Here is a 23,254-nt window from a genome sequence, read left to right as displayed (position 1 = left end):
AGGCAAGACTGTTCCAAGCTGTTTCAGCTGGTTGCTGCACATACTTATTAGGTCTGCCAGCTTGAACACTGGTGCCACAAGAGTGTCCATGCGGGCATCATCGAAGAAACACGTTTCGAGCAGTGTCTCTGTACGGTCCACCTGTGCCACGCCTTCGGTATCCCCACTGGTTGTTTTCCTCTTTTCTGCCCAAGTCAATTTAGTTTTGTTGTATTGTAGTCTGCACGAATCATGCCACTTAGCCCTGTGGTGCTGGAAGGTGGACTCAATACCCTCACCATTGTCCAAGTGGGACATGTCGAGAGATTTTGGCAGGCTGTCGATCTCACTGAACCTGAGGAGGTTGTCTACAAGAGTCTGGTACCCAGACCCTCCTGTGCTTCACATAGAGTCAGCTGGAATGAAGAGGCTCAGTGGTGTCCATCTGACACAGCACATATAGGTTCCAGTCTGTCTGGTTAATTGATGCAACAGTTTTACGTGGCCCTCACTGCTGGGGGTCTAATAGTTTAAAATGCATGGGCATTGTCTTGAACCAACACCAATCACTGTAAAATTGGGAAGAACCACCAAGCAGGGGATCAGTCTATGGGCACACCTCAGTGGAGTTATCACCTGAAAACAGAAGAGTTAAAAGTCTTAAACATGTACATACTAGTTGATAATAATCATATCATACTCACTACATTGTGTTTTGCACCAAGCACATATGACTTTGCTGACCTTGTAGGCAGAGTTTAGTTATTCGTGGCAGCCATTTTGTAAAATGGCCACCATTTTGACCCAAAATGTTTCCTAAGGGTATGCTATAACTGTGTACCACATTTCATGCTTGTATCATCAAAGGCACAAAACTACCAGAATATTTCACATATCTGCTGGGCTAGTGGGGATGGTTTGAAAGACGAGGAGACAAGAAAATTATCCCGCCGTTCCTCTCACAGGACTTGAGCCTGCGGGATACCCATTGTTGATCCCATGTTACATGTATACATTATGTTTGCTTTTCATATCTGAATAAATCCCTCATTTATGTTTCATAAATATACAATTGTTATTAGTCGTATGATTGGAAACTAATCTCCAGTCATTCATTTTCTACTTCAGTCCCATCGTTCTGCTACTGTTCTTAAATCTCCCTTATATCCTATTTGGTCCAATTTGCGCTGGTTATTGCTGTAAACACATCCCCTCCCTTTAGCTACGATGGTACACTTTAAAGACTTCCTTTTGTTTAGTGTCACGATTTTATTTGTATGTAGCTCGTCTTCCAGTACTGATGGGACGGTTGAATCAATTAACTTAAAAACAAACAATTCACTTTTCAATATTCAGTCAAGTAAAAGGATAATAAAAAAACCAAGCTTCATTTCTGAATGTACTAACCAGTACTATCCAGTGTTACATCAAAACACTACCATAGACATTATTGTTATTATCATTACTTATAACACTTCCCTGTTTCAAGGCCAGCTCGACTGAGCGCGCGCCAATTCAAATCGCTGCTCTAGTTACTGGGCGACCAATAGGGTCGTAGCATTTTTCTCCCTTGTAACGGCTGATCGCACGTACGTATGTCTGCACCTCTATCTCTTGATTTATTTTCATTTTTAAGGGCACTAAATCGTACCAAAATAATAGTAATACAATCTGACAACAATGCTGATATGAAAAACGTCATCGACTATACGTTATCTATGTTATTTTTACGTTACGTTATTATTATTGGCAGTCCTGAAGGTGAAAAGTTATTACATCAGTCAAAAAATAAAGAAAAATGACGATGCATTTTGTGGTAAGTGCGGTAGTAGCAGAAGCAGCAATAATGGTAACAGTAATAGTAGTAGTAATAGTAATGATAATTTTAGTAGTAGTAATGATAACAGTAGTAATACAAATACGAGAAGAGTGGTAGTATAAAATGAGTGACGTTTGCACCTGGTTTTCAACAAAAGTGTCCGAATGGTCCAATGTTGTGATCGGAAAAAAAAAACTAGCCTCTGTACTATTTAGCGGTTCGTCTTCCCTTAGCAATAACAAATTTTAACCCTATACGAGGATCGACCGTTCGAATATATCTGAAAAGTGAACACTAACAAACGAAAAATCTGGGAGAAGCAATCCATCAACTATTGTGCGTTTATTGGATACATCTTACGGTTTACTTTGTATTCACAATCAAAACAAAAGATGTATAACTGATCCCTTGCATAATATTTGAATAATTGCTCCCTAATGCCTCCATTATACAGTATGTATAGCCTCAGAGTAGGAAAGTTTTAGTTCAGTATAGCCTCAAGTGTTCTCTTAATATTATTCCAACAATTGAATGCCAGTGTGTACATTTCATCATTAATTCATATTAAAATACTTAAGAAGAACAGGATATGGGAAGTGTCCGAGTTCTATCTAAAACAGATGAAAACTTCTGATATAGAATTGTGAATCGGTTCAGTGTAACATTGAATCTCTACACATACTCTATTACTTCACAACCAATTACCGCGCGTCAAGTTCCACCAAACTCGTCTTAAATTTAAATTAGGGAAAATATTTTGTCTAATGTTGTCTAGATACAATTGATAAGTGGAATAATGTTCATTTTACATGTTATGTACGAAGAGGTACAAGCTGCATTCATAATTCAAAATGAGCTTCTCTTGCACACCTCAGAGTCGACAGGTTGGTGCAAAGTAGACTGGTTTTTCCAACGCCAATAAACTTGGAGGAACATGCGTTAGTTTTAGAAATGAATTTTAGAATACAGCATATCCAAAATCAAAACATCACTCCTTGAAACAAAAATAAAAGAAGCTCACAGCCAAATATATCAACACTACTCGCAAAAAAGCTTACAATGAAAAAATTTTAGTTAGAGAAAAATATTTACAAATCACATAATTTTCAGTGTAGTTGCTGTCACGCTGATTTTCTACCAGTCGTGGCAATCATGTTTCTTACTATATAGAAATGATGACTACCTTTTATCACAACTACATAACTCATTAACAATAAAAAATCAAATAAGGCAACATCGTTCACCTGATATTGCATAACTGGTAACCTTTATGTGTTTACAAGTGTATTGTCGAACATCTTCGAATGCTCGACATGGAAGCAACTACCGACGTAGTGTTGAAATCCTTTGTGGACAAGAGATATGTTGTGAGAAATAGATGAGCAGATGTGCGTGTGAAGTTTGACAAATTTTGTACTATAATAAATTAATGATGGGGGTGGGGGCCTGCACTACGCTTCGTTCCAAAGCATGCCGCCTTTACCAATCGGCAAATAAATAGACAATTTCGTTGCTTGGATTTGAAGTCGAATAAGTTTGCTGGGTTATAAAGATAATTCCCAAACTACTGGTTGTTGAAAATGACGAACGTCACAGTTTATTATAACGGAACTTTGTTGTGTGATTCCTATGTACATAAACGCACTAACTGTCCACAATCTTTAGCAAATGTCTAGAACTGGAGAAACAGGCTTCATCGTCAGTTATGCTTTAACCAATTCCGTCATCATCCATTAGCCCGGGGAAGGAAGGACCTTTACAAAAGTTGGAGGAAAAAAGTGCATCTTCTTAACGGTTAAAAATATCAATCCCTGGAAAAAATATGAATAGTTACATGAAAGATTATATACAAAGTGTAGCCTGAGTTCTATTAAGGAATCTAATATAATAGGTTTGAATAATAAATAATATAATATATTCTATGTATGTACAAACCATTTGGAACTTGCCCTGTTTATAAACATAAGCCCCACGGCATGGGTTCAAAGGTTAGGTATGTTACCATCAAGTTATAAGACGAACCCGGCAGCGTGCATTCGCCACGCCAACAAAATAAGCCATAATAATAATAATAAAAAAAAATGTCACAGGAAGTACCAGCCGTTTAGAAACAATGAAAAACTTATCAGGAGAGGAGGGTCATAAAATAGGTCCGCAATTATTATTATAATTTCTGTGGGCAGTGCGGGAGTGTCGTCTGGGAGGTGGAAGGAGGATGTGGTGAGCGACGCCAGCCGATGGCGGGAAATTAGGTGGAGCGTACAGTGTTTCAAATGTGGAGGATTTGAAATCGACCCAGCACCAATTACTTGAATCGTCTTAAAGTTCGGAGATTTATTTAACTCTCGTTAATCGTTAAGTCACATAACCAATGCATGTAAGGAATGAATGATATACACTGTGGCTTTTAGCTATAACGGTTTCGGTAGCTCCCGCACAACCTTCCTCTTGCAAGCCATCTTATTATTATTATTATTATTTTTTTTTTTTTGTCTTCCCTATATTCCCGTCTGTAAATGACTGTTTTGCACACTCAGGTGTTTAATAACAACAGCCTATTATTCTTAAGGGTGATTGCTTACTGGCACAGAAAGAAAACTACCTTTCAAGCCGAGGTTTGGATTCGATATATATTCTGAACTTGCTGTTCAATTGTGATGTATTAATTTCGTTCACACTTCATTCTGAAAACTGTCCATAACCTGTTAAATTTTTGTATCATTCCTGAAGCTTATAATCTTTATCAGCAATAAAATATTGTGAAATGATGCAATATTTTTGTTAAATTACCATTACATACACATTCTTTGCTATCAACCGAATCGGTATGACATTACAAATTTTATTCTGGTTAACAATATTATTTTATTAACCTTCCTCATAACACATTCTTATTACCAATAGGAACGAATATTGGAAATTCTCAAATTTCAGGAATTCGCAATATACTGAGCTTTTTAATCATATTCAGCTTAACATTCTGCGCCAGATGATTCAATTCAGTTGAAGACCGGCCCCCCGATTTGAACGGGACCTCGGTATGTCAAGGCCACCCATAGGTTGGGTGGGAGAGGTCCGGCATTGAGCCGAATATTCATTTATTATTATTATTTTTTTTTTTTTCAGCCAAAAGACCTCCATGATACTGAGTGGGTTAGTTTCACTGAGGAAATGAAATCTCTCACCCTTTAACAATAGCTCACCGTATCCTTTCATTATATCATTCTCCTATTTACATGTTGTCAGACATCTAGAGGAGGCCAGTGCCAACATACTAACATTGTCATTAATAATTACATAATTAATAATTACATTTACATATATGAAAAAGAAATGATGGTAAATAGTAACAAGATTTTTTCTTTGGTTTGCCAGTGTGGTGTGTGTGTGTGTGTGTGTGTGTGTGTGTGTGTGTGTGTGTGTGTGTGTGTGTGTGTGTGTGTGTGTGTGTGTGTGTGTGGTCATACATTTCTCGCTGTTCTTGTTCTTTTTATCTCTATCCTCTTCCTTTATTCACACCTTCCGCTAGCGGTTGGCTCCTCTTCTGTGTCAAAAACTCTCCAGTTGCACTATTATATCTAACCTGATTTTCTAATTATATTTGTTTCTTTTGACCTAATTCCATGTTTCCCTCTCACCCTGACTCGCCTCCTTGGGCACTTCTGGGGATTTTCTGGGAAACGTTGAGGGCGTCAGGACGATGTGTTAGTTACCAGTGCAAGTATTGGGACTAGCATAAGGGCGGTGGGGTGGAGGAGGAGGAGGTGAGTATGTGAAGGTCCCTCGGAGTCCCTATCCTCCCCTCGCAGCATCCCTACACGCATCCTGGGAGTGCTAAATTTAGCACAAATCACGTTAAGTCTCGGCGACGAAAAAAAAGCTGCACATCTTTTCTTAAAGAAAAAAAAAAAAAAATCCGGTTCGTGTTAACCGCGACCTCCATTCGAAGGAACACGTGTTCGTTACTTCAGTCTCCTTTGGCATTCTTAGCTGCCGGACAATGACTTCAGGACAGGACACGCACGAACTTCGGCCACGAAGTTCGTGCTGCCTTGGGTGATGAGCGAAAGAGAGCACGCGCTGTTTAGTCTATTTTTTTTATTAATTCATCTTCCCCTTCCTCCCTTCTAGGACACCTGCAGGAGTCGTGTGAAGGAAGAGTGCGAGGAGATGGACGAGGACGACGAGTGAAGCGAGTCCCCCTCGGGCACACACGGCCGAAGGTTCCCGAAGTCAGGACACGACTCGAAGTCGGTGAGGCTGTGCGTCTGCTGCACGTCGAGGGCGCCGCACGAGTAGCGGTTCAGGAGCTTCTCCCGGGCTGCGACGGGCCTCGTGCCCCGAAGGCGCACCATGTGGGGGTCCGACACCAGGGCCGCCACCGTCTCCGAAGCCTCTGAGGAGTTCTCGGCCCGAGGAAGACCCGGGCAGGACCTGGCCCGGTAGAGACCTTCTTCGCCCATGTAAGGAGGTTCGCTGCGGGCTCGGTTGGTATTGGTCGTGGTGGTGGTAGCGGGGGTGGAGGTGCCAGAGGGGATACTCATTATCCTGCCCCCAGGGACGTGCCCACCCGAGATGTCACCACCGCCGCCTCCTACAGCGCCTCCGTCGTGACTCTCCACCGTGGTGAAGAAGACCCGAGTAGTGTGAAACTTCTTTCCCCGGGAGTCCGTGGACGTCGACGAGGACGAAGTGGCCGTGATGGAGGACGGGCTAAGGGCGGTGGGCGTGGTGGAGGACGAGCTGGTGGTGGAAGTGGAGGTGGTCGGAGAGTCTGCTCTTCCTCGAAGTCTGGCCGAGAGGGCCGCCGTGCGTCGCCGGATGTCACCCATCTCGGAGTCGAGGAGCTGCTCCACACCCCGAAGCAGTTCCTGGGCCATCCGCACACCTGCGGGAGGAGGGAGAGAACCACTGTCAGTATCTCCGGGAGAAGGAAGTTCTCCTCCGTCAGTAGACACATGCATAGTAGTTACAACTACCATTCAACAACAGCCCCCACCTGCCAGTAACCAACATTCACACATGCGGATAGTTATAATATGAAGAATGAACAAGGATGGTCAATATCTGACGAAATTTTGGGTGGTGTTCAACTATCCCCCCGCCGCCCGCACCACCTCCGAACAGTATATTAATCTTAACTCCTTTCTATGCACTGAACACCACCTATCCCCATACACAAACATCACCTGTTCAATTGAAAACAAAACAGTCCGACATCACGGCACCTAAGAAGGGGGTTAACCCATTCAACTCCGATGACAAGATGTCTTGTCATTTGGTCAAATAAAACAAAAAATCATAAAACACCAAAATGTTTGATCAAACACCAGAAAAATATGACGTCAATCCTCGCTTCGCTCGCAGCGAAGCGAGGACTGACGTCATATTTTTCTGGTGTTTGATCAAACATTTTGGTGTTTTATGATTTTTTGTTTTATTTGACCAAATGACAAGACATCTTGTCATCGGGGTTGAATGGGTTAACTAACCGCGTTGGCCTTAACCTCAATTGTCACGGTGACGGCTCCTCAGGTCCATTAATTCCTTTGGCGTCAGCCAGAATAAAATAAATTGTGGCGAAGGAGCTGTTTAGACGTAATAGGATAATTTTGTACATTTGTTACTCAGTAACGCGTGGACTTCGGCATCGTACCTTCCCTTCTTCTAATAAATACACCAATAAGAATAAAACAGTACACAAATAAAATATGGACAAATATGAAAACACAAAATAATAAATTACACAAAATATATAAAAAATAAAAATAAAACAAAGAAAATAGTTATAATATTATCGTTCTTCCATTTCTCCTCATTTTTCTACACCTTCACTAACGCCATAATATCAATAATATACGAGCAAAAACAAAAACAAATAAATAAATCATAAAGTACGATGAAAAATGTGAAAATAAGTCACAATATAGTAATTATTGTTAGATAGTGACCCAACCTATTACATTACACGGACTGGTACTAAGCTATATATGAAAATAAGAAAGACATCTTTGTTTCTGTGATTCCTTGGAAAAAAAAATCTGGTACGAAGGACAAAACAAGGCCAAGTCAGTCGTGTGTTAGTACGAACTCGAACAACACGTTAGTAGTAGCAGAAAAAACACTAAAATTTCTTGAGTACTTCCTTCAAAACTGAATTCTACTTTTTCACTTTCATGATATTACTAACGTCTTATTTATACCGTTGCTCAAAGGCGTCATCGTGACGTACACTAAAAACGTTCAGATTTTCCATAAAAAAAATTTGCATACGTTTACGCATGCAAATGAAAATAATTGTACAAAATACTACAAATATTAACATTTACATGCTGTGCTCGTGCACTGTCATGTGCATAGCAACTCTTACTTTTATTTACTTGCAAAAACAGTTTCAAAGTAGCAAAATCTCGTTAACGTTAGCGATTTTGTGGCTGCCACGAGGACGCCTTCTACTACGTTAACACTTGTACACATCTGTGATACATCAGTTCTACAGCTCTCCTACAATTATGCAATGCCTCATTATCAAATATTTTTATTAAATCTATCTCACTTCCAGATGTTACGCGCTCTGCGAAGGAGATTATCACGATTGCCTTTATCTGACCTCGGGGATTTAAACATTTTTGTACGTACTGCAATCACGCGGTGACTTCTAACGGTACTCGAACTGCCACCCATCTTGCTTCCCAAAACACACACACACACACACACACAAACAACGGTGCACCTGGAAGCCTAAGTATAAACAATGGTGGACAAACCTATCTACTGTACATAGTCCCCCTCCCCTCAATAAACAAATAAAGCTTCTCTATGATAATCCATTGTAAAAACACAACTCCAAAAAATCAGGACGGCACCTAACTAATCCTTTCGCTACGTAGGTTAAGGTTAATCTCCTAAACGGGATTAAGTCGCCTGGCGGAGGTTAAAACAAATGAGAGGTCACAAGCGCAGTAACAAGGTTAACAAAGATAAGCTTAATCCAGTAGTTCTTAACCTTCTTTAAGGACCGTTCAAGTACCCCTTAAGTACCACTATGTTCTTCCACCCCAACTTTGTCAAAAATAAAAAATATTAGAAAAAAAAAGTGATATGGACGAAAGATGTAGATGTGAAACTCCATTAATTCAATTATTGAATCAAGATAATAAAAACAGAAAAAATTAAGTGTCTCTATCGGTTCCCTTCAGTACATGTCTCCTACCCCTTTTAAAGTTTAAGGTTTAGTATAACACTGGAGGCTACCGTGGGTGGGGGGTCACTTTCCCCCAGGTGGAAAACCACGGCCTTAACCCTTTTCCCTACATATAATTTTCCCCTTGGCTAATTAAAATTGCCTGGCTGCAGAAAAAAAAAACATTGTAAGTCATCAAAAAGGTTAACAGACATTATCAAATACTAAAAAAATGAAATCCGATAGTTTTTCTGTCACTCTAGCAACGCAAGTATAAAAAAAGAGATAACAATAAAATAAAAACAAGACCGAGTCAAAATACAAGAAAATCTACGGAAAAATATCAAAACACGATCTACAATATTAAATAATACAAGAGAAAAATATTTAAAACATTCCACAAGCATAACGTGTATTTTTTTAGAAGTACTCTGTTGAATAAGAAAGTAAACAAATGACTTGTACTGTACGTGCGGTGAGTGAATGGAACACAGAAGTGCGGAAGTGTCGTTGATTTTGAGAAAAATACTGTCGCGCCTACTCTGTTCGTGACTGATAAGTGTAATGTACAACTGTACTCTTCTGTACATATGTCTACGTGTACATGCAAGTGCGTAGCTGTGTTCGTATCCGTTGTATGAGTGCACATCATAAAGCATACACTTTGTGCATCAATAAAGAAGAGAAGACAAAAGTGATTAGGTGTGCAACGTAGGAGAAAGAGGAGAAAAGAGAAGGGGAAACTGAAAAAAAAAATCTACTGATACTTTGTCTCCACAAAATCTTCCTACCTGGCACGTCATTAACTTGTTCGCAAACCCCTTACGATTCCAAGGGAGTGACGTTTGTACCTAGATATCACGCGGGCCGACAAGGGAGACGACGAGGGTGTGACAGAGAGAAGGGGACTGGTTTTAGAATTGTAAACCAAAACACAAGAACGAAAAAAAAGACAATTATCGAGAAAATATTAGTAATACATGTACATGAGAGACCACGAGTTTAATGATACGCTGGAAGAAAGAGGGTGAGTATTCACTACATTCAACTCCTCCACAAACTTGGGGACGTTTGATGTGTGTTTTCCTGGTCACTGTAACATGATATTTAAACTGAACAAGGACTTTTAGCTTGAACAAGGGAGGAGTTCATGTGTCTTTTGAACAAGGTGTCATCTTTAAAATCTACAAGATTATCTAACCTTGATGAATTAGCCCTTACTTATTGAACAACATAAACTAGCAACGGGACCCCAGGAGCATTCATTTAATGAACACTAACTAGCAACTAGGTCCCAAGGGGCTGCTAGGACAGCCAACTTACCTGCTCCTAGTGCGAAATGCTGGCGTGATGAGCTCGGAGGTGGAGTCTGAGCTGGAGAGTTGGAGGACCAGCTTGAAGTGTCGATCTCACAGCTCCTTCGTTTCTCGTCCTTCTCCTCGATGCTACTCGCACGGATCTTTCTCTTCTCCGGCGTCACCCGCTGCTGCGCCTGAGGCCCCTGTTTGCTGTGGTGGCTGTGGCTGTGGCTATGGTGGTGGCTGTGGTGATGGTGAGACACAGCCTGTTTACTGTGGGGTTGCTGCTGCTGCTGTGACGACGGTTGTTGTTGTGGGGATTGTGATTGTTGTTGTTGTGGTTGCTGCGTCTGTTGGGGCTGCGCTTGTTGTGGCTGGGTCTGCTGCTGTGGTTGCTGAGGCGGTCTGTTGAAGGGCTGTGTCTGCTGCAGTGGCTTACTGAATTGCTGTTTCTGGTGGTAATGGTGATGATGTTTTTGACGAGGCGGCTTTTCTGGTGACAAGCCTCTCTCTTTGACAGGGGTTGTGGTGGTGGAGGTGGAGGTGGCGGCGGCGGCGACGGTGGTCGTGGATGTCACAGCGTCGGATACAGCAGAAAAAGAAGATGACGTGGATGCGGAAGAGGTGGTGGTGCTGTGGACAACGGTGGTGGCAGTCTTCGTTGAAGGCGGCGTGGAAGGTGTGGAGGAGGTGGAGGAAGCGGAGGAGGACGGGGAAGACGATGTTACGGAGGAGGACGAGGAGGAGAAAGCCGAGGACGAGGAAGAGAAGGCCGAAGACGAGGACAAGGAGGAGGCAGCGCTGACTGAGTGGGACGCAAGGTTAGGGAGGTAGGTCCTGTGGGCAGCCGCCAGTGGGTGGGTGATGTCGCCCGAGGTAATCTTCACCATCATCTCCGGCGTGCGGCACGAAAGGTGGGACTTCGCGCGCGAAGAGGTCGTGGTGGTAGTGGTGGTTGAGCTGTTGATGCTGTCGCTACTGCCGCCGAGGGTACTGGGGCTTCGGGGCGAACTCAACGGGGGCATGGAGGGTGAGGTGGAGGTGGTGGAGGGGGAGGAGGAGGTGGTGGAGGGAGAGGAAGATACGAAGAGGAGAAGGTCACGTGGCCGCTCCTTGTGTGGGGCCCCCACTGTTGAAAAAGAGAGACACAATGACACCATGAATTATGCAAACATTTATTAAAAGAATACAATAACAAGAAATACATGAAAATGGTGACGATCTAAAAAATTTAAACTGATAACTGCGAAGAAAATTAGTCAACAGATATAGGAGACTTGTAAAAATAGCGATATCTGATATTGAATATCAGGATATTTTTACATAGATAATTCAAGGCAGTAGCAATGATAATCATGGGATCTGTCATGCTGACAAATAAGTATAAATAAATACCATAACTCTCACTAAAAAGTACAATTTTGATAAATAAATAAACGAATAAGAAAAAAAAATTAAATAGATGATTGCGTTCGTCTCCTATCCGCATATATAAAAATATAAAAGAGGGGAATGACGGGATCTTCTTTCCCCTCACAATAAAGAAGGAAACTGAAAACAATCACGAGAGATAACCCCAAATATGAAATTAATAATAATGAATACTACTATTACTATTACAAATCATATTAATAATAAATCTATGGCTTCCTTCAGGCGATTTTATTTAGCTGAAGTTCATCACAACCGCTTCCCCCCTTGGGGCGTTCAAGTCGAAATCATGCTCGTGCGGAAGACAAGGGAAGAACAAGATTAAATAAATATACGGAAACAAATAAATAGACACCTAAATAAACAAAACGAACGCAATAAAAGTAACAGAGGGAGATACTACCACTGTGTAAATATATATAAATATATATATATATATATATATATATATATATATATATATATATATATGTATATATTATATATATATATATGTATATATATATATATATATATATATATATATATATATATATATATTTATATATATGTTGTCGACGTAATTATGAGCTTTCGGCACGGAAACAAAACATAAACGTTCATGATGGTAAAAAGGAACGACGGAAAATACCTGGGATTAAATAAAGAATATACTAACGCCACAACTTAGGAAATATACAAGATATATAAGCTGAAACAAATACATTAATCGACTATATAGGGATCAAAATGTGAAGAAATATTTCATAAGTTGCGATACAAATTCACTGAAAAAGCGTAAATACAAAATACGGACAGACATTTCTATTTCAAGGGTGTGCACCATCTACTAAAGAAATTGTGATTTTTTTTTCTTATTTTTTTTTTTTTTTTTTTGCTAATATAAAACTGAATAATGATATCATGGGACATTTAATTTATAATAATTTCCGACCAAATTTGTCAAAAACGTGTCCATTTTATAAGTGGCATTGAAAAAATACTACTACTACAATACGGAATCAGTTCATGCGCTAAACATTACCAGAAAATAGTTTATGAAAAACTGCAGCCAAACAACTAGAAAAAAAAACATAGTTAAATCACCAGCCTACGCCTACAGGCAAACAGTAAAGCATAAAAGAATTTTCCAATTAAAATCATTTCCAACAAAACCTTCTTCGGCAACCTCTAATGACAGGTTACTGCATGTTGCTAGAATATTATATATATATATATATATATATATATATATATATATATATATATATATATATATACATATATGTGTATATATATATATATATATATATATAATAAAAATTAGAAGAAACCCAAACAATAACAATCCCAACATAAATTTCGCCCATGTAAACGCCATTTTTTAGTTTGTTTATTTTCGTGTGTATCTTATTCGAGAAAAAAAAACACACTCCTGTGCATTGTGTTCATTCTGAGTAATTCACTCCAATGTTCATCCTCTCAGTCGCCCCCCCCCCCGGGGGTTGCCATGCAACTCGATAAAATCACGCCGATTACATACCTTAGTTTGATCTATTTTCATCCTATTGATCTTATCTTTATCTACTTCTATTATATTTAAATAAATTAAATAAATAAGTATATACATTAAATATGAATTAAATAGAAAAAAGTAATAAAAAAGTGAAATAAGATTAATAGAATAAAAGTAAATATATTTATTATTTTTGGTGAGTACTCTGTTCACTTTTGGGGGCGTCAGGGGGGGGGGTCGAGGAGTTGCAAGAAACGACCCTCACTGAAGATTCCTATTATGAAAGGCGGCAGGCAACAACCCCCTCCCTTCATGCGGGGATTGGGGAGGGGTGCCGTCATAATGTGGTCCATGCACAGACTCTCATGACAATTTACATGACGAAAAGATAGAAGGAGAATGAGAGAGAGAGAGAGAGAGAGAGAGAGAGAGAGAGAGAGAGAGAGAGAGAGAGAGAGAGAGAGAGAGAGAGGGGGGGGGAGAGATGAGAGAGAGAGAGAGGGGGAGAGATGAGAGAGAGAGAGGGGGAGAGAGATGAGAGAGGGGTGAGAGAGAGAGAGAGAGAGGGGGAGGGGGAAGTGAGAGAGGGGGAGAGAAGGGGAGGTAGGGAGGGAGGGAGCTGCCATTTGCAATAACAGAGACAGTGAAGTGTAATACAGTTCGAAGTTTTAAGATTCATTTAGAATTTTAGATAAAAACCTACGCAATATGCTGTGATGTCTACCATTTATGTATTTTTATTCTTTATTCGTTATTATTCATTTATTCATTATGTATGTTTTCTTATTATTTATTTGTAATTACTTGTAAATTATTAATATTTGTCTGTTTATTATTTATCATTATCTATTTATTAATTTTGTTTATATACTTATTTTATTCCATATATACATACATATATATATATATATATATATATATATATATATATATATATATATATATATATATATATATATATATATATGAGGCCCATCGTGGAGAAGTGTCCCATGCGCAAATTTTTAACATGCCAGAAATCGCTTCCAAAGTTTTGGAAACGTAAAACATTAATAACTTTGTTGTCATTAAAGCTACGAGCATAATGAAAACATAGTTTTAATGTATTTTTCAAGACAAAACCACTGATGTGAGTTAGAGAGATCAAAACAAAAACAAACAACATGTAGACAAACAAACAACAAAACCAGATGACCTAGATGCTAGGCCATGTTAGGAACCGGCACGCTATCGTACTCCATGTTTATGTTATCTGGGTCATCAGCATCGTATTCGCTGTCGGAGGACACCAGAGCACCTTGGTTGCGGAGGTCCTGCTGCCGAAGCAACAGGTCCCGCCACCACTGACGATTATCGGCCTGGGCGATGAACTCGTCAGTCAGGTACTGTAGGTCAGTGATCTTCTCCCTCGTGAGCAACCTGTCATATTGGTACTTCACGGGGAGGTTGACTGTGGACAGGTCAAAGAAGTCAGGACTGTAGACTCTTCTGGATGGCATGAGTTTGACTTTGACAACACCGCGGCCGGGTGCTTGCCACACTACTCCACGCCAAGTCTCGACTTGCTGCGCCGGCCGAGCGAGCGTGAGGTTTTACCACTTTGTTTTAGGAGCATTTCGACCATATTGCAGGTCACGTTTTGTCCTTTCCGACATGCTCGGATTGAAGTAGAAGGGCTAAAATAGTGTTATATGTACGTAACTCAAAACCGGCCATTGTGTCGCATGGGACACTTCTTCATGCGGGGCTTCATATATTTCATAAATTTATTTTTCCGCATACGGCCTAATTATGGACCAAAAGGTCTTCTGTCGGCATGCTCTTCCTTTGTAATTCTTTGTAAAAAGAGAGAGGGAGAGAGAGAGAGAGAGAGAGAGAGAGAGAGAGAGAGAGAGAGAGAGAGAGAGAGAGAGAGAGAGAGAGAGAGAGAGAGAGAGAGAGAGAGAGAGAGAGACAGAGAGATTAATAAATAAATAAATAAATAGACCACGACATCAAACATGCTTAGCTCCATCGACGCAGTGATGTACTTTCTGTTTTTGTTTATGAAATTTATCTAATTCATAATAAATTTCTTAATTGACATCGCTCGAAATTTCGAGACTCCTTTGCTTCATCTGATTAAAATCCCCTGGCGACCTCGATTAGAGCCGAGTAGGTCAGTGCGCGTGGTTCCAACAGATCAAAGGTGTGACGTCACATTTACTTTCGAAACGTGAAACGAGTGTTAGTTCGTGCAGCACGTCGTCGACGAACCGTCGTCAAGTTCGAGGGTTCGACACGAACCAGCAGGCCCCGGGAGTAGGAAGAAGAGGAAGAAGAAAAGGAGGAAGAAGAGGAGGAAGAAGGGGAGAAGGCCATTGAGGGGTGGTTAGAGTGGTAATGGTGGTGGTAATGGTGGTAGAGGTGGTTGTGACGGTGCTGGAAGGAGCTGTGGTGGTGAGTAGTCAGAGGCATAGAGCGAAGTGTCGGTGGCTCTGAAAGGTCGGTTACGATTCAAATTTAACGACAACTACTAACGGTTCCCTTTCCAAAAAATCATCTTGTACATATTTTTTGTACATATAATGATTATATAACCTATTACAATATTTCAATGTTATAGCTTAAAAATAATAAAACGAATTTACCACTAATTTGAAATGGTCAGTATCATTTCAACTTTAATTCAAAAATGTATTTCGATCGTCGACAACGTGTCCAATTCGAGTGACTGTACAATCTGACCTAAAAGCTTTATTTACACAATCCAGTCAAACGTAATTCCATGCAATTTAATGAAATGACATTAGTGTAAATATTATCACAATTGCATAAATAAATTATTTGTACCTGCTCAACAGTACACATGTAGCGACCTCGTTCAAGTAACGTAGTAATACCAATAATAATAGTAGTAATGATAATATTGAAAATAATAATAACAATAATAATGACTATTAATAATGATAAAAATAATATATAATAATAATGATATTGATAATGATAACAATGAAGGTGGGAGTGTTGACACATACTGAAGATGGAAGGTAGGGCGACGACACTCTCAGACGTCCACCTTGCTGGGACACCACCACCACTAATAGATACTCGTGGGGTCAGCGTCACGTCCGTCAGCACTACGATTTTTTTTTTTTTTTTCAAAATGGTGACTGGACCCTTGGTAACTCTCCGTACAGACATTTCCTTCCTCTCCCTTAGCGATAACAACAATCTCATTCTTTGAATATCACCCTCCGCATGCACAGCGTGTGTGTGTGTGTGTGTGTGTGTGTGTGTGTGTGTGTGTGTGTGTGTGTGTGTGTGTGTGTTTATCCATTTACTTTTATCTATATAAAGTTACAGGAATTACACTTGTATACACACACAGGAAGGCATTAAGGTATGTTGTCTACAAACAATGACTTCAGTTTTCTGTGAAATCCTTCTGGTCTTAGAATCCTGTTTTCTGGAATACAAAGGCTGAAACCATATTCTTTTTTTTTTTTTTTTTTTTTTTTTTTTTTAGAACCTTCCTTTGGATCGACCATTCCGAATCCCATACTGAGCACAGGCTTCTCCCAACTTCCACACGTCGCATGACTGAACCAACCTCTGCGACGTCACTCCTGCAAACTTCTCTATCTCGCCTTCTGTCTCATAGAGCAACCGCTCCAGCCCATCAGTTGGGAATATTGCCATATGGATGTTTCTAACTTTTCCTAAAGTATATAATTCTCTTTCTTAACCTTCTAGAAAAGTTTAAGGCTTGATAAAGCCGTTCAATGTTCGAAAAATAATACTAGTTTACTAGTTTCAGGTCTAGATCATTTCTTTGAAAGTTCTGTGGTTTCTTAGGGCTTATCTAGGCCATTTACTAGAACGAACTCGTAGATTCCTGCCGGAACTACTTGATCGATCTCCAAAGTCTGATCCTGGTAGGACTAATCGATCTCCAAGTAAGCTGTATCCTGGCGGGACTAACCGATATCCAGGTCATCCGTATCCTGGCGGAGCTAACCGATCTTCACGTTAGCCGCTTTAGTTTAGAGGCATACATGCTCCTCCTAGGTTATTCAAACCTATTTTAAACTTGTTCTAGATTAAATATTGACTACCTAGGCACGAATCCACACCATGGTTGTTTACCTTTCAAAGACTCCACCACCACCACCATCATCATCTTTATCAATTCCTTGAACATTGAGGGTTAACAAGCCTATTTCACAAGACTTACCATGCCTGCAAGTCAAGTCAAGCAAAGCTGGTTTTAATTGGTAAGAAGTTGTAACAGGGAAAAGTAATTTGATGACTCGCACAGGTGTAGTTTTTTTTTTCTTTTTTTTTTCTAAAGTTAATGTTAGATGTTTTTAGCTTCAGAGTGTACTGATTTTTTAAGATATATATATTTTTTCTGTTTAACAAGAGTAAACCTTATAAAAATAATATAAAATGTTTTCTCATGTAATGTGCAATAGTCAATTATGATACATATTTCTAAGATATGGTACTTAGTTTTAATTAACTCGTTGTTAATGTTGCTTGTATACACAATTTCTGAAGAAAAAATGGATATATTTTTTTAATAACAATCTATCATCGTTTGTAAAAATCTTTAAATATTTAAGCGATCTTATTATGCAAATATAGCTTTTATTGCAGATAATTTAATATATTTTTTTGCACACACACACACGTCAAAGACCATCTCTAACTTGCAAATAGGAATGCAACCCACCACCTTCACAAACATATAAAACCTTACTGAACCTGCCCTCTCTCATCACAAAATCTCTACCGACTCATGCCACGCAACTTAGGTCACAGGCAGTGCCGCGAGACACAGCTCTTCCGCAGCAGGGCCCGATCTGGTTTACCCCCTTCGATTCATCGCAACAAGTATTCATCTTATAAAACTAGTTTTCTTGTACAAAAGGAAGTTATACTCGTACAAAAATACAAAAATACAGCATATGTGTGTTAATATGCATATACTGAGCACCCTTGTCACGAAAACTGACGACTAGTTAAAGAACTCACTTGTTGTATGGCGGGCGCCTTCCCCCATGGTTCTACTGCTGGCGGGTGGGTGCTCTGTAAACACTGGGAAGAAACTCTGAGGGTCCTTCTTCAGGTCATTCCTCGTCCCGCCGCCCCTTCGTAGCTCCAGAAGTTCCCCAGGGTCGCGATTTATCTGCAGAAGACGGAGGAAGAATATGAAGAACGAGAAGGTCAGGTTGAGTCTCCAGATCGATATTATGACGTCATTTCATTTAATGCGCGAACATAGAAGAAAACGAAGGAGACGAAGAGGAAACTCACCTCAAGTTGAGAGAAGTAAGATCCCGTCACGCCCGGAAGGGACGCTGGGCGGGGCGTCCGGGGCGGCGCTGGGGACGACGCCTCCCCTGGGAACACGTCGGAGAAGACAGCTTCGAAGGGCCCCTGCGTTTCTTCACTTAAACCTGAGTGTGCGTCGTCGTGAAAGAAGTCTGTGTCTGAGATCTCAGATCCTAAACCACTGGTGGAGACGCTGTCGCTGCGAGCCAGCTCCCAAGGGCGCAGCGTAGTCGGGTGGAGCGGGTCGCGTCGGGGGTCGGTCTTCTCCCGCGCAGTGATGAGCGAAGTGCCGTGGTGGTGAGGCGGCTGCTGCCACCCTCGACCCACCTCGTCGGAGCTGGAGCACTTCCTGGCGGCGTACTCCGGCCCGTGGCGGTACTCCAGGAGACGTCTATTGTTCAGGTGGGTCTCGCTCGAAGAGTAGCACCTCGGCAGGCGGTGGGGACTCGGCGGGGGCTCGGCGGCTTCGTGGGGAACGTTGCCTTCAGGAGCTGCCTCGCTCACCAGGATCCCTGAGTCGCACTGCTGGACGCCCTGAAGGGGACCCGGTATTTCTCTCGGGGGAGTGGCGCCTTCGCGGGGGCTCGAGGGGCGCACGTGGACGGGCCGGGGCTGGACGTGAATGGGCACGCTCAGTTCGAGGACGCAGGGGCGGCCTGCCGTTCCTCCTGACGAAGACGAGGTCACGGACGCCACGTCGCTGCGACCTGGACTGGCGGCGCGGAGAGCGGGAGGGTCCAGCCCGACCACGCCTCCTGTGTCCGCCGCCGCCACGCCCTCGACCTGCACCTCGAGCGTGGAGCGCACCTCCTCGTTCGACTGACCGCGCTCGCAGGGCGTGGCATAGACCGCTGTCTCTCGGATGATCATGGGTTCGTTCTCTTTGCTCCTGACGAAGGAGACGGGCGACGGGTCGCGGTCGTGCTTGACGTCGATGACGCAGACGGAGACCTGACGACCCTCGGGCTCCCGCGGCCGGCTCGGCGGCGGCCGATGGTGACTCGCCTGGCGGAGGAACCGCGCCGTGGACGAGACTTCCGAGGTGGAGTAAAACGAACTGAAGGAAGAGGACGAGGTGGCGTTTTTACTGAAGCTGAAGACTGGAGAAGTGGCGGAGTCCCGCTCCCGGGCCGTAGGTGGCGTCGCCGATGGAGGCAGTCCAGGTGTAGGGCTCCCGCCGGATGCCAGGAAGTGGGAGGAGTGCGCGAAGAGCGGCGTGGAGGGCGAGGACCCTCCGGGACACCTCGATGGCGACGCGGGCAGCCCGTCGTCGTGTAGGTCGTCCAAGGCGGAGGCGAAGCTGAGGCGTGCCAAGGCAGCGGAGGGGGACGCGTCTGGGGGCGTCTGGGGCGTCGACCCCGGCGAGGCCGGAACGGCCTCAAGCTGAGACTTGAGCCCGAGGCTGAGGGATCTTGGGAGGGCGGTCCTCGCGGCTTTGGCGGCCATCGTGTTGCATCGCTCCTTGACTGCGCCCCCAGGACTGCAGGCGAGGGACCCCACCAGGAAAGTAGAGTCCTGATCGTTTCCCCGGAGGATCACGGGTGCGCTGACGGGGTCAGTCCTGGACCGGACCTGACCCGCCTGACGCAGCTGACGGTCGAGCTCGGCCAGTTGGCCCACGAAGTTGATGTTCGGGGAGATGGTCGGCCGGCGGTTCTTGACGTACCTGAAGGAGACATGGACGAACTATGAGATAGGTTCCTACAGGGAAGTCACCTACGTCACCCTACCTCCTCTATCCCAAACAATTATGTATAATGCCTTAGTTCTATTCAGCCTCTTTAATATTTGGAATGAATACCGTGAAACCGTTTCTGGTATTCGGAGTCTTCCGAATTTCAGAATATTAAATTCCAAATATTAGAAATTTCGAAAATTGAGGCTCAGAATAGAGGGAGACTTGTGCATTATTTATATAAACATTCATTTGCGCTGAACCCGTAGGAGCTATGGATACCCCTATGGTCAGGACAGGAGCGGATGTTGTGTGTGTGTGTGTGTGTGTGTGTGTGTGTGTGTGTGTGTGTGTGTGTGTGTGTGTGTGTGTGTGTGTGTGTGTGCGTGTTTACCTAGTTGTATTTACCTATTTGTATCTTACGGGAAGGGGAGCTACACTTGTGGTGTCCAGCCTTTGTATCTCGCAGTGTCTAGTTTGCTCTTAAATTCATGTATGGTTTTTGCACACACTACTGTTCCGTCCAGGTTCTATAACTATCCTTTTTGAGTTTTTTCTGTATCCTTTTGTGTTTCTCTTGTCCCAATTAGTAAGTCCTTTTGATCAAGTATTTCCGTGCCTTTCATGATTCTATTGATGGTCAGTGGGTCGCCTCTCTCTCTCTCTTCTTTGTTCCAAAGTCGGTAATTTCAATTTAGTCAGTCTCTCTTCATATGACAATTTCGAATGTGCTGAGGCCATTTTCTTGGTTGCTCTCTGGATTCTTTCAATAATCTTTATATTCTTTTTGGTACTGGGTGACCATAATGTCGCAGCATACACCAGTCTAGGCCTTATTAATGTGACTAATGCTTTTTTTAATAATTTCTTCATCCAAATGATCTTAGTAAATTATAGGATTCTCCGACAATTTTCTTTGTTTATCAATCAGAGGACATGTTTGAGATAATTACTCCCAGGTCTTTTTAGGCTCCCACTTTCTTTACCTCCTTGTTCAGGTCTCTCTGTAGTGATTTGCAGTCCGTTTCGGTTTTCAATTTCCTCAACAATTTAGCATCGTCTGCAAAGAAGCTCAGGTAACATTCCACATCATCATTCATGTCATTCACATAAATAGTGAACATTATTGGAGCCAATACAAACCTTGCGGGACTCCACTAATCACCTCCTTCCAATCTGAATACTTTTCTCTGAGTACTACTCTCCTTTTTCTACCATTCAGGAAATCCTCCATCCAGTTTAGTAAGTTGCCTTGTATCCCTCCTATGTTTTCCAATTTTTTTTTTTAATAATTTTTGTGTGGTACTTTGTCGAAGATTTTTTGTAATTCTAGGAAAGCACAATCAGCCCATCCATCCCTTCTTGAGTAAAAACATATTAAATTTGTGGTACACGATCTTTCCTGTCTAAATCCAAATTGTTTTGGGTTCATTATATTGTTTTCTTCCAGGTGTTTTACCCATCTATTCTTGATAATTTTCTCACAAATTTTGGCTACATTTCTTGTTAGAGAGACCGGTCTGTAATTAGTTGGTTCTTCCTTGTTTCCTCCTTTATATATTGGTACAATGTTGGCATTTTTCCAGTCCTTTGTTTATGTTTCCTTCTTTGAGCGATCATCCTATGTTGTATATTTTGTTCATTAGTTCTTTGCATATTTTTAATATCCAGTTTGCAATTCTGTCTGGGCCGTGCAATTTCTTAACGTCAAGGTTCGTTAATTGCTCCATTATTTATTTTTGTGTTATTATTTCCCTCATGGGGGGAGGTCGCACTTTGCTTCCTTCGTCCCAATGTTGTACTTTTTCTCTAGTAAAAACAGACTTCAACTGATTGTTCATGACTTCGGCCATTTCTAAATCTTCTGTGTATTCTGTCGTTTCATCATTTCCTGTTTATTTTTAAGTTTACCATTCACATATCTATAGAAAAGTTTGGGTTGATCCTTACATTTTTCTATTATGTCTCTTTCATAGGTTCTTTTTTCCTCTCTGCACACTTTTACATATTCATTTCTATAGTTTATGTATATATATATATATATATATACATATATATACATATGTATATATACATATATATATATACATATATATATATATATATATATATATATATATATACATATTGCTATAGTTGGGCAGCAGATCCTCTTTTAGGCAAATGTCATTAAAATTTGCAGCAGCTTCTGCGTTCACGAGTTTTTTGCTGATATTCTCGACCTTTCTTATGCTGGCGCGCTGTGTCGTGCTAAATTCTCTAATGACCTGGCCAAATAGCATTGGAGGTATAGGTAAAGGCATGGGAATTATCTTCTTAATATTTATGCAGAGCTTTCGCCTAACAGTTAGGTATCTTCAGTGCTAATGAGTACAGTGTGTGGGAAATGATTATAAATACACAATACACAGATTACAAACACTTCAGTGCTGATCCGGTTGACCAATCAGGAAGCAGGACGTGAAGCGCCGCCCTCGGGCCTAGCGGCTGTGAGCCGTAAGCCGACCTCCATGTCTTTTGATGTGTCCTGCAGAAAAGGGAATTGTGAAGCCCTCAATGAAACATACATAGGGATGACTACGACGAAGCTCACGAGGCACCTCACCCTTCACCTCTCCAATGGCGCTATCAAGCGACACCACGAAGACGTACATCAGACCCCACTGACAAGAAAGAATTTGGAGAAGGGCATCACTATTTTACAGGCAGAATCAAACCACACACACCTTCATATCCTAGAAGCCTTATACATAAAAGATAAAAACCCTACCATGAACAGACAGACTCCGGACCCATTCACTATCCCCACATCAAAAGACATCGAGGTCTGCTTACGGCTCACAGCCGCTAGGCCCGAGGGCGGCGCTTCGCGTCCTCTTCCTGATTGGTCAACCGGATCAGCACTGAAGTGTTTGTGATCTGTGTATTGTGTATTCATAATCATTTCCCACACACTGTACTCATTAGCACTGAAGATGCCTAACTGTTTGGCGAAAGCTCTGCATAAATATTAAGAAGATAATTCCCATGCCTTTACCTATACCTCCAATGCTAT

General features: G+C 41.8%; 1 protein-coding gene across 8 annotated transcripts in view; it reads right to left on the bottom strand.

The window, feature by feature from the left end:
* Positions 1-5,177: 5,177 nt before the first annotated feature.
* Positions 5,178-23,254, bottom strand: part of LOC143025488 (uncharacterized) — a 608,144-nt gene continuing 590,067 nt past the window's right edge. For 6 of the 8 annotated variants that reach the window (XM_076185223.1, XM_076185218.1, XM_076185217.1 and 3 more), the window contains 4 exons: positions 18,507-20,190; positions 18,225-18,378; positions 10,305-11,408; positions 5,178-6,686 (listed from right to left, as the gene is read on the bottom strand). In XM_076185223.1, coding sequence (XP_076041338.1) covers positions 5,926-6,686; positions 10,305-11,408; positions 18,225-18,378; positions 18,507-20,190 — 3,703 coding nt within the window. In that variant the 3' untranslated portion in view covers positions 5,178-5,925. Of the gene's footprint in view, positions 6,687-9,772; positions 9,833-10,304; positions 11,409-18,224; positions 18,379-18,506; positions 20,191-23,254 lie in introns of all 8 variants that reach the window. The other 2 variants (XM_076185221.1, XM_076185222.1) reach the window with 2 other exon arrangements.

Source organism: Oratosquilla oratoria, chromosome 5 (assembly GCF_046742065.1).
Source record: "Oratosquilla oratoria isolate Oo_2021 chromosome 5, ASM4674206v1, whole genome shotgun sequence".
NCBI lineage: Eukaryota > Metazoa > Arthropoda > Malacostraca > Stomatopoda > Squillidae > Oratosquilla > Oratosquilla oratoria.
This window is presented reverse-complemented; position numbering and strand designations above follow the sequence as displayed.